Here is a 12,966-nt window from a genome sequence, read left to right as displayed (position 1 = left end):
TCACTGTGCTATGCTGTGACAACACAAAGGTGAAGAAGAAACAGCTCCTGCTCTCAGAGAACTTCAGTCCCTGGGAAACAGAGAGAAGGGAACAGCCATCACAGTGAGCATGAGCACTGGCAGAGGCAAGCAGGGGCTCCAAGATCACAAGCCAAGCTGTGACTTCAAACAGTGCTCCTTGGAGACGGCGATGGTCAAAGTGCCACGAAGGCTGGCTGAACTGAAACAGGCAGAGGGTGTGGAGGGCGGAGGGACCGGGAAAGCAGAGGCGAAGCAGAGAAACTGTCCCCACAGACGGAACCTGAACTGTAAGCGAGCAAGCGCCAGGACCGCCAGTAGTTGAGGACCACGGAGACCCACAGGGAACGGATGAGCGGGGGAGGGAACAGAAGGCGAGGGCTCCGTGCAGCTGAGGCCTGCGCCCTACAGGCTGAAGGAGAAGAAATGAAGATGATGGCGTGCAGACCAGTTAGGGAGCAGATGGCAGTGACTGCGATGCAGTAAGGATGGAAATGGAATGAGCGTCAGGAAGATGAGTACTAGGACTGGACGGCTAACTGACAGAAGGCCTGAGAGAAGAGACGAGAATGCTACATGGGTTCCTGGCTGAGATCCCTGGTGGTGGTGGTGGAGATGATCATCAAATTGTGCCAGATATGCTGTAATGGGCCCGCCTGTGGAAAATCCCAGGGGAGATGTCCTGGTTAGTTCTCAGGGTATAAGATTCAAGAAAAGGATATAGAGTCACATCTTACATGAAGAGCAGGTCCTACAGTCAGAGCCTTAGGCAAAAACTGCAAATAGAAAAATTCTTTCTAAACCCTCTAGGAAGCCCCACTACCCCCCAGTGGAGACCCACAGCCTATCTCTTAATAATCCAATCCTCTAGCACTGGAACACATTGCTGTCTCTTTGGTTGAGTGCTAATGATCAGTAGGCAGAATGATGAGAGAATTAACCTGGATTTCTAAATGTTTTTAGAAATATTTTCTCCTCTTTCAGTTGCCATGTATATGTGCTGGCTTCCGTGAGTGAACAGTGAGTTCAATGCACAGGAACCACACACTTCTTGGCTTCAGTGGAACGAGGGGCAGCTAAAGTCACGGTAGATGGTGAGAGACAAAGAGAGCCCCTTAGTTTCTCATTGCTGCTGTAGCAAATGACCCCCGAGCTGGTGGACTGAACAACTCGATCTAGCCTCTTAGAGTTCTGGGGGTCCTAAGTGCAAAGCCAGTCCCAGGGCTCCTATTAATGTGTTAGCCAGGCTGGTCCTCCTGCAGGCTCTAGGGAGAACCTGCTCGTCTTGGCCAGCGCTGCCAGGCTGCTGGCATTCCTGAGCACAAGGCACAGGGCACAGCTCTGGGTCTCTGCTTCCATGCTGGCACTTCCCTCTTCTCTGACTCCTCCCACATGCGTCTCAGAGGAACCACTGTGATTACATGAGCCCATGGAATAATTTAGGATAACCTATCTCAAGAGATTCAGCTTGCCCTAGCTGGTTTTGCTCAGTGGATAGAGCGTTGGCTTGCAGACTAAAGGGTCCCGAGTTCGATTCTGGTCAGGGACACAAGCCCAGGTTGCGGGCTCAATCATCACTGAAGTTTCTAACTTCTCTCTCCTTCTCCATTCCTCTCTAAAATAAAAACATATATGTATATTTTTAAAAAAGAGAGACTCAGATTAATCTGCAAAGCCCCCAGGTTTGGGGGGTTCGGATGAACATTTAGGGTGGGTTACTCAGCACAGAGAGTATGCAAAGAATAAAGACATCGGTAATTCTCAAGCTCTCAGATTACATGGGTCCACACAAACTCATTTTGCCATTATGCTTCCTAACATATATATGTTTATATGTTACATATATTCATGTGTATATAAACTGCATGTAATGCAAAACATTTTTTTAAATAAAGAGCTAAATATCAGACTCCAACACTGACAGTTCAAGGAGTGGGCAAAAGAAGATGGACATTCGAAGGGAACTGAGAAGGAGGAAAAACAAATAGAAGTCAGAGGAAGAATCTTTCAAGAAGGAGAAAGTCATCTTTTTGGACTGCAAAGGTCACACCAGAGAAGGACTGAGCAGAGTCTATTCATTTAGCAACAGGGTCACTGTCAACCTTGATGAAAGCTATTTCGGTGGAATGATGGATGCTGAAAATAGACTGCATGGAACTGCGGAGTGCACGGGAGGTCACAATCTGGAAAAAGCCAGGTGCGGATCATTCTTTTATAGACGCATGAATAAAATACTTTTAATAAATAGAAAAAAAAATCCAAGATGCTCTGATAATCCAGAAAAAGGAACTAGAATCTAGAAAAGAATTACGAAAGAAATGGTGGGGAAGGAAGAAAGGAACAAAAGGAAAAGGAAAAAAAAAAGAAGCCACAAAACAAAGGATGATGATGGTGGTGGTGGTGGTGGTGATGATTATGTTATTGTTATAATTTATTCGGCACTTAGCCTCTGCCAGGCACTGTCTTCAGGACTTTATAGACTGTATGAAACAGATTAGTATGTCCATGTTATAAAACAGAAAACAGACTCAAAGTAGGCAGAGAGATAGGACATGTCAGAGCTAGGACTCAAATGCTGGTAGGGCTGACTTCAAAACGTGTGCTCCTAACTACGACGTTATACTGATAGAAGGACCCAATAGAGTAGTTCAAGGATGAGAAAGCTAATGCAGCCATGGCTAATATCAGGAGTTCATAGAAAATCTCTGAAAACAGTTTTTCCCAAAGCTAGAGTCAAAGACAATAGTAAGAGATTATTAAGGGAATTGGCCACATCAACAGTTTGAACTCAAAGCCAAAAGATTATATTTGAGACCAAAATTAAAACTTGAGCCCTAAGGAGGGACCACTTACAAGCAGGACCTTAGGTATACTTAAATCATGAACTTCCTCAGCGACAGAGTAACAACGGTGCGTCTCAAGAAGGGAGAGGGAAGCTGAAAGCTGTGAGATACCCTCAGATGCAGCGGCACCCATCCCAGGGCTACCCATGCAGTGAAATGGCTGAAGCTCAGTAACAAGACAGAAGACAAGGCGACACCACAGCAGTCAGTCAGACGTGGGCAGGAGGAAGCGCCGACAAGGGAGCCGTAGGGAAAAGTCTGTTCTGAATCACTGGGCAGCATCAGTGAAGAGAATACACGCTCGCCCACAGGAGGAGATCATCCAGGTACGGGCCACTAGCCTTATCGGCTACATCCTCAAAGGAAGCCCTGCAGGGAGGTCCCGTCTGCTGGGGTATTGCACACACACAGTCCCTGGTCAACCCCACAGTGCGAAGTATCCTGCCATCATGAATCCTGTAAACACTGAATTCTACAGAAGGAACCACCTCCTCCTTAGAGTGCTTCTCTGATTATTTACAGTTAAGGGAGTTGCGAGACCTCAGTTTCCAACCCTTTGTCGTGGCCTTCAGCATACTGGTGAACAACGCAAACTCCAGTAAATGAGTTCTTTATAACCCTAGGAATAGAGTAAACAACAATGTAATTGTCCATAGACATACCATGTTTATGGATTGGAAGCCTCAACATAGTAAAAATGACAGCTCTCGCCTAGTTAGTGTTGCTCAATGGTTGAGTGCTGACCTATGAACCAGGAGGTCATGGTTAGATTACAGGTCAGGGCACATGCCTGCAGGCTCCATCCCTAGTGGGGGAAGTGCAGGAGGCAGCCCATCCATGATTCTCTCTGGTCACTGATGTTTCCTATCTCTCTCTCCCTTCCTCTCTGAAATCAATAAAAAAAGTTTAAGAAATGGCAACTCTCCTCAAATTAATCTATAGCTTTCAATGAGTCCACCTGGATTTGTTTTATAGCTATAGATAAGCTTATTCTAAAATTTACATAATAGAAAGGCAAGGAAGCTAGAATGGCTAAAAAAAGTTTTGAACAAGAAGGAAATTGGAAGAATCACGGCTACTCAATTACAATACACATCCTATATAATAAAACCCGAATGTGCAAATCGACTGAAGAGGGGAACGACCAGCTGCTATGACGTGCACTGACCACTAGGGGGCAGACACTCAACACAGGGAGGTGACCAGTGATGGCGATCAGGGGCAGGGCTGGCCGGTGAGTGCCCCGCTGGTAACCAGCAATTGGACATCCCCCGAGGGCACAGGCTGGGCTGTGGGACTTCCCTCCTCAATGCCCCCCCTGCACGAATTTCGTGCACCGGGCCTCTAGTTTACTATAAAACCATAGTAATCAAGATGGTGTGGTATTGCCAAAGGGATCTAGATCAATGGAACAGAGAATATAAAAACAGACCCAGACAGATGTGGCCACCTGATTGCTGACAAAGGTACAAAAGCAATTCAATGGAAAAGGACAGTCTTTACAATAAATGGTAGAACAAGTATACATCTACATGCAAAAAAAAATTAGCCTCAACTTAAATCGCATACCTTATACAAAAATTCACTTGAAATGGATCATAGATCTAGGTGTAAAACATAATATATCAAAACTTCAAGAAGATAATATAGAAAAAAATCTTTGGTTAGACAAAGAGTTCTTATCTATGAAAACAAAAGTATAATCCATACAAGAAAAAATCTGGTAAACTGGACTTTATCAAAATTAAAAACTTTACTCTGTAAAAGGTATTGTTAAAAGAATAAAAAGAAAAAAAACAGACTGGGAGAAAATATTTGCAAACCATATATATAACAAAGGAGTTGTATCCAGAGCATTTTAGAACCCGCAAAGCTCAACAAGAAAATTACATATATAGTTCAAAGAAAAATACTGGCAAAATAGAACACATTCTAAGGACTACCAAGAGATAAAGCATTAAGAAATATGGTCATTAATAAAGGGTAAACGAGCTGGACATGCTAAGTCTGGAGCCCAGACTTGGAGGAAGAATGAGTGATGACTAGCGTCTCCCATTGTCTGAAGGGCTGACATGTGCATGGGGTGGGGGTGGGGGGGTCGGAATTGTTCTATGTAATATTAAAAGGAAACATCATTTGCCAACAAGTATAAAGGTATAGAGAGACTTCTAGGGCTACCAGAAATTTACCATATATTCCTCAACTGCTAGATAATCAAGAAGCAGGAATTTCTAGAGAGTCTTGCATTAAATAAAGGTGGAACAGGATGATCCTAAATTTTTCAAACATTATATGAATCTATCAACTCTAACTTCTAGGGTTAACCTACCAAAGTAGAAAACACTGAACATCATAAAAGGTATCCTTTCCTGCCAAAACATCACCTTTCACTGTGTAAAAGTAAATATTATAAAGCACTTTAAGTTCCCAATTTTAAAAAAGACTAAGTAAATAATAAAATCTTAACAGAAAACATATTGAGACCTATTTAAACCTCTACATCACATTTGTACTAAGGATATTAAATTTCAATTTAAATTACTAATGTTTAATTAAATCTCATTTCATCAGACTTAAAAGACAAAAGATATAAAAGTAAATTTCATGCAAATTTCTGTAAGCATTTTAAAGAAATCTCTGGAAAAAGAAGTGCTCTTTCACACAGAGTGGTAGTCCTCAAAAGAGCCCAAACATCTGCATTCACTTTAAAGCTCATCAAGACAGACTGACGTTTTTAGGAGAAGCATATGGCTTGCTGAACAGTCATCTAGAACAGAATCTTTTGTCTAGTAAACCCTATTCAAGGTCCATTTACTTATGTATGGAGTGGCTGAATAAAGGAAAAACACATATTTTTGAGTCCTAGAAAAAACAAAGAAATAAACTCTTCATCTAGCTTTGTTAAGGAGGCAGCAAAACATAGAACAAAAGCAGCCAGGTCTTTACTTTCAAAGACTCTGCTCTCAACATGAGAAACAATTCTAAGGAATCAATGAAACAAAAGAACTCTAGAAAAGCATGAAACTTCTTAGAGAACTATATCCACCAAAGACCACCTCCCTAAAAGAGGCATTTCCATTTTAAAGGGTAAAACACTTTCTTCTTACAACTTCGGAGGGCAGAGTTCAACAGCTGCGCTGTATTAAACCTGAGCCCTTCCAAAAGGAAGAGCGAGAGTCTCTGGAGAGAGAGTAACATGGCCTGCTCTCTCCAAAATTCTCAAAATGCCTGCTCTGCCTCAAAGGAAAATTTCTCCAAGAAAAATCTCTATCCAGTGCATGGGTGAAAAGCATAAAACTTAATTTAGACAAGGAAAGTATGCAAAAATGGTAGAATTTTTGTTTGTTTCTGGAAATCTCCACCCCTCTCCCAAGGAAAAATGCATTTTGAGGTCCTTCAAGATACAGCATGGAAACTATTAAAAAAGAAAAATCGTAGTTTTCAGCCCTAGCTGCCCATCAGAATCACCACAAAGCTAAGCCTCCACTTAGACTCACTGAACCAATATACATATCTCAGGGCCAAGGCACCGGAATTTTCACGCACACAACAGGTGACTGTGATGCACAGCAAGGGTTTAAAAACCACTGAAACGAATGGAACATGATTCCCATAAAGGAAAAAGTCAGTCTACTGAGTAAGGAGGAAGAAAGGGTCACATCTGACCAACTAACTAGTCCTAAAGAACCTCAGGTTTTATTCACTCATCAAAATACTCCTAACAGACAGCAGGAGGAGGATTTGAAATAGAACTCTGCTCTCATGCCATTACTTAAACTTTAAATCTGAAAGGACAAAAGGCCTAAAACAGTTCACTCCAATACCTAAATATTTAGATGAATGTAGCTATGAAAAATGTGGCCACTGAATAATTCAGGTAGAATAAGGTTCCATCAGACTCTTGGGTAACTAAAAAGAAAAGTCATAATAAGAGTAAGTGCTATATGTAATTCTCTGACAACCTTAAAAAAGCCCAAGGCTTGAATCCCAAGGTCAATTTCGGCCATCAGCAGAGCTTCCTTAACCCTACTTCATTTTACACACAGCTCTAACAGGGTTACTTGCTTGCTATCCAAACCCATGATAAATTAAAAGGGTAGTGAGACTGCTAGAGGGAAGCAGACCAGTGAAGGAAGGACCCAGAAACACTACTAAACAGCAGACGCAAGAACTCAGAACACAACACAGACTGGACAGGCTGAAAGGCAGCAGAGGACAGTGAGGGTTGGTCTTCACGACGCCCGAGCAAGACAACAGGAAATGGTGTTCAGTGTACCTTGTTAGTGCATCGCTTATGGATTTTGGTTAAGAGGGTGAGAACGCATAAATTTCAAGTCACCTATAGAAAGTCTCTCACCAAAAATGTTTACAAATTTTACAGGAAAAATCCTAGCTGGAAAACAAACAAAGAGACTCGCTGTACAAAAAGGAACAGTGGAGGGAAAGTAAAGAGCAGAAAGTCTCTGAAAGAGGCATTCTTTACTGAACATGGGAGATACTGAGACTGCAATTTACCATTATCAGACATACTATCTCTCACTGCAGAAGTCCACATATTCCTTCAGGCCGCTAAACCAGACTATCTCCAGTTCTGTGCAGGCACTCCTGGGAGAGCCTGTGGGTTCGGTTCCAGCCACCGCAGTAAAGCGAATCTCACGATGCAGCGAGTCGTGATCTTCCTGCTGGTGGAAGGCCTCGCCTCACCTTGTGAAAAGCACACCATCTGTGAAGCACAATAAAGCCATGCGCGATAAAACACAGGATGCCTGTAAACTGGAAAATCTGTTGCTTCGCCGGTATGTTTCCTCATCTAAAAAAATGGAGAAACTGAGATAAGGTAGGTCAAGTCCTCGGCACAGTGGCTAATGCACAGTAAGAGAGGAATAAATGTTAGCTGCTATTTTAATTTGTGTTCAGAATAAATGCCATGAAAACGATTCTCAACTTTCACTAAGGCATATGATGTATTCTAGAAGCGTTTCCATTTGAAATGACGTGACTCTGTGTCCACCCACACCAAGCGCTGACCTCTGCTGATGGGTATGACCTGGGAACAGAGGTGCAGACACTATTCTAGTATTTATTAGTATTAAAATGTTTACTTCTCCTAAGAATCATTCAACAAAAATACTGCTACTGATGAAACAAACCAACTAATTATGAGTATTTTTTATGAGGAAAATAAGCCAAACAATGAAACCTACTAGAAAGCACTTACAAACCATTTCAAATTCACAAAACTTGGCTTTGATATGTTCCAAAGGCAGCAAAAGTAGCTGCCCTTCAGAGAGGAATGTTCACCCAGCTTATCTGAAGTACAGCCAACCTACTGGTCCTAAATGTATCTCAAATTTGAGCTGAGACTTTTTCTCAGTAAAGGTGTGATAACCACAGAACTCTTGCCAACCTTAGACCTCTTACTCATCGGAGGTTCCTGCAGACTCATAATTTTACACTGCTTACCTAATGCCCAAAACAAGGAAACAGAGCCACGGGGTGGACTGGAGATTGGAGCCCCAAACAGGCCTGAAAACAAGGCCCATATCCCTAGTCACCCCGCCGCCATTAACAGCTGCTGCAGACCCTACGGAGCTATGTTTGAAGTGAGCACAGCTCAGTCCAAATTCAGAAGTGATGAGGCAGGCTGGATGAGATAAGTGTACACGAATAGGTAAAAGAAACAAACAAAACCACTGCGTCAAATGTCTGCAGTCCTGAGAATGGCTATTTTGAAACGGGGTGCCATTTTCAGATTAATATGCTAAAGAGTTAAACCTACTGGGGACAATCCCTAGGCAAGTCAGGAAAAGTAAGGGTGCCTGCAGGCAGCTATCAGGGTCCCCCCTCCAGCCGGGGAGTCAGAGGCACCCGGAAACTGAGACTCCCTCCAGAGCAGAGCTCAGCTACTGGGTCAGCTGAGTCATCTACTGTTCAAGTAAGTGTTCTCCCTCTTGCTTGTGTGTATGTTTTGATTTTGTTTTCTTTTTATTTTTTTTCTAATATATGATAATTACATTCATAAGCTAATAGCCGTTAACTACTTCTTTCCTTCTACTGATAGTTCCTGTTCTCCAATATTCTTTTGTTTCACTACCCTCCTCCTTACAAGTGCCTTACTGGTTCTACCCCCTCACTTTATTCATGTCATCTGAAATGTACACCATTTGCAAATGTTTTCCAAACAGTATTGGTTCTCTTTCCACATCCAACCTTTTCAGAGCCTCATTCCTCTCACAGTCCAGGGGAAGGACCGTGCTTAAGGGTGAACAGCAGGTCATCTGTAAAGGAGAAGGGCCATCCATGTCTCTGGGAATGAGAGGAACATCATAAGCTCTTGGAGTAAAAAAGTGGCACTAAAACAAATAAATGTGTCATTTGACTTGTGTTTAAAATTTGTTTCCTTGACTTGTAGGGTTTTTTAATCATGTGAAACAGAAGTCATCTTATATGACCTAAATTTTTATTTTCTTTCCAAATCTGACACGTTTGCAAGCAGGTACTCTTTAAATCTGGGTAAACAGTATTAATTATCGTCAACGTTTCAAAAATGTAACGTCTTCACTTGAGCTACCTTAATGGCTGGCAGACAGCCATGTTTGGATTAGCCATGCACCGGGGGACCCTTCAAATCTGTTTTCAGTCTCGGGCAACTGTGGAGACCTTATTATGTCTAGGAGAACAAGGCCAAGCTGAGTCACCCCCAGCCCAGCCCTGAGTCACCCTGGGAAGGACTTGACCTCAGATAAATACTTTCCATTCGTCCAGTCCCCCAAATGCAGAACAGTTAACTGCAGACGTACTTACCTTCCCCCAATCTTAGCATCTTATTTTCCAATGACTCTGTATTATACATACAGGGTGTCCCCCCAAAAACGTACACACACTGTAACAGCTGACAGCTCAATTTTGAAAATGAAATGTATTTTAATAAACACCGCCTTGCCCTGGCCGTCTTGGCTCAGTGGATAGAGCGTCAGCCTGCAGACTGAAGGGTCCCAGGTTCAATTCCGGCCAAGGGCACATGTCCAGGTTGCGGGCTCGATCCCCAATAGGGGGCGTGCAGGAGGCAGCCGATCAGTGATTCTCTCTCATCATTGATGTTTCTATCTCTCTCTTCTTCTCCCTTCCTCTCTGAAATTAATAAAGAAATATATATATATATATTTTCAAAAAATAGAAAATAAATAAACACCGCCTTTATAATTACAGTAGGCCCTCGGGTTATGTCGGAGATCCGTTCCTACCATGAGACGTAAGGTGATTTTCGCTGTAAGTCGGAACCCACCTACATAAGCACCTATGTCACTCACATGGAGCACAGACACAGCAGTAATGAAGTGAAACAGTAAAAAAAAATTTAAAAGATAACAATTCCTGACCTTTACTTGTGGTAAATAAATAATAAAAAACATAAAGCACATATGTACATACGTCGAAATGATGGAACTTTTTATTTTATAAATAACTGGGAGATGGTGACGTAACCACGAAACGACGGACGTCGAGTCCGATGTAACCGAGGACTGTCTGTATTCTAAGTGTGTGTATACATTTCTGGGACACCCTGTATATCTCTGGACTACCACCTTCAAGCATTTCCGTAACCCAATGGCCCCGCCCAAACCCACTATTTAAAATCTTAATAAAAATTATATCCCCAAATCCTTCCTAACTGGAGTCTAACCCCTTGCATTCCCTTTGCACTTATTTACTACAACACTAAGTTGATTGGCATCTTAACCTCTCCCCTTCACCCCACGCCCTGCCCATCAGTCCACCCAGTCCTTCGGTCCTGGTTCCCAGCACTCAGCCTCAGGCAGAACGCACCCTATGTGAGCCCTGGTTCACATTTAGACTAACAAGCTCGAAACAGCAGAAAACCTAATAATCATTCGCAGATAAGAATGCTGAGTATGTGTCCGTGCTGTCCTGTTAGGGCTGCAATAAATTCAGGAAAATTCGGGAAATGGAGGAGTAAGTCATGAAGTCTGTCGTCTCAAAAAAATCACCATCACAAAGAATGCTTCAAGACAAAACAATAACAGAAACTTCTGAATTACTTCAAGGCTTTCACGAAATTCTGGATGGGGAAACCTGCCAGCGTGACCACCAGCATGACCACTGAAGTTAACTGGAAAAATTACCTTCCAGTATTTTTACCAACATCGACTTCCCACCCAATGTCCCTCCCTCCCAAGCAGTGGGATGCATAAAACTGTGTTTCTGTTCAGAAACCTAATCAACACCACTGATAGCAAAGAGGAGTTCACCCCCAGGTGAGGACGGGGTGACAGACCAGCAGGTGACGTCACCCCCAGGTGAGGACGGGGTGACAGACCAGCAGGTGACATCACCACCAGGTGAGGACCCGAGTGACAGACCAGCAGGTGACATCACCCCCTGGTGAGAACAGGGTGAGGACCAGCAGGTGACGTCACCCCAGGTGAGGACAGGGTGAGGACCAGCAGGTGACGTCACCCCAGGTGAGGACGGGGTGAGGATCAGCAGGTGACGTCACCCCAGGTGAGGATGGGGTGACTGACCAGCAGGTGACGTCACCCCCAGGTGAGGATGGGGTGACAGACCAGCAGGTGACGTCACCCCAGGTGAGGATGGGGTGACTGACCAGCAGGTGACGTCACCCCCAGGTGAGGACGGGGTGACAGACCAGCAGGTGACATCATCCCCAGGTGAGGGCGGGGTGACTGACCAGCAGGTGATGTCACCCCCAGGTGAGGACGGGGTGAGGACCAGCAGGTGACGTCACCCCCAGGTAAGGACGCGGTGACAGACCAGCAGGTGACGTCACCACCAGGTGAGGACGGGGTGACAGACCAGCAGGTGACGTCACCCCCAGGTAAGGACGCGGTGACAGACCAGCAGGTGACGTCACCACCAGGTAAGGACGCGGTGACGGCCAACGGGTGACGTCACCCCCAGGTGAGGACGGGGTGAGGACCAGCAGGTGAGAAACGGAGGTGCGGGAGGCGGGGAGCCTCCGGCCCTTCTCTGGGCTCCGCAGACCAGTCCCGCGACCACAGGATACACGCCCCCTGGAACCCGGGCGCTCCCGTCCGCCCGCCCCGCCCCGCCCGGCTCCCCGCGGCCTCCCCGCAGCGCCCGCCTCTCCCGAGGCCTTGGCCGGGGCCCCGCCGCAGAGACCCGCCGCGGCGGAGGGGACGCTGAGAAGCCGGCAGAAGGAGCCTGCCGGTCTTATTACCTGGATGGAGCCCGGAGAGCGGAGGCAACAGCCGCGGCCGCGGCCCTGCGGCCCCACAGCGCGCGCCGCAGCGTCTCTGACATTGAGACCGCCGCCATCTTGCCGCCCGCGAGCGCCGGACGGGGCGCCGCGAGGGACACGCCTCCTCCGCCTCGGGCCCGCGGAGCGCGGCGGGCGGGGCCTAGCGCTGTGGGCGGGGCCTAGCCCTCCGTTGGGGTGGGGTCTCCCGCTAGGTGCGGGTCGGAACAGAGGTGGGAGGCTGGTGGGAGGAAGATGCACAGCTGCTTTAAGTGTGGACAGTACCCCCTGAAAGTACAACTGTTTGTATTTAATGAAAAGACCAAAAGAAAATACTTGAATTTAAACACTTGCAACTCATAATTTTTTCAAGGGCACGGAATAGTTGGGGCAGAGCCAGAAGGCCCTTTTTGACCTTGAGAACCTAAAGCAGCACCTTTGCAAAGTGTGGCCAGGTTGAGTGCGCAGGCTCCGGGGCCGGGCTGCGGTCGGAGTGATGGGCAGTCATTGTGACGGTCCTAGTTTTCCAGACGTGGCCTGGCACAGGCTTATTATTATTATGACTACGATTTTTGGTGCGTGGATTTATAGGAAAAGCTCATGGAACATAACGTTTGATGTCACTGTATTCCCAGTAATTTCTGAATGTGTGATCATAATCCACAGACACCAAGAATATTAATGCTCCATCCATATAAAATAAAAAAATTGTCTTCTGAGACACGTGTTGGAAACATGTTTGTCGTATGAGCTACTGACCTTATGAACGATAATTATATAAAATAAAAGCAGGTTCGCTTGTGGTTTGTTTGGGGTTTTCAAAGAGATCTTTTTTTAAAAAAAAAATAGAATGCTGCTGCGCATTTA

General features: G+C 45.1%; 1 protein-coding gene across 1 annotated transcript in view; it reads right to left on the bottom strand.

Moving 5' to 3' along the window:
- NDUFS4 (NADH:ubiquinone oxidoreductase subunit S4) overlaps positions 1-12,240 on the bottom strand; it is a 61,769-nt gene extending 49,529 nt beyond the window's left edge. The window contains exon 1 of the mRNA XM_059695015.1: positions 12,082-12,240. Coding sequence (XP_059550998.1) covers positions 12,082-12,179 — 98 coding nt within the window. The 5' untranslated portion in view covers positions 12,180-12,240. The remainder of the gene's footprint in view (positions 1-12,081) is intronic.
- Between the last annotated feature and the right edge of the window lie 726 nt (positions 12,241-12,966).

Source organism: Myotis daubentonii, chromosome 4 (genome assembly GCF_963259705.1).
Source record: "Myotis daubentonii chromosome 4, mMyoDau2.1, whole genome shotgun sequence".
Taxonomy (NCBI): domain Eukaryota; kingdom Metazoa; phylum Chordata; class Mammalia; order Chiroptera; family Vespertilionidae; genus Myotis; species Myotis daubentonii.
Note: the sequence above shows the minus strand (reverse complement) of the source record. Positions and strands in the feature narration are given on the sequence as shown.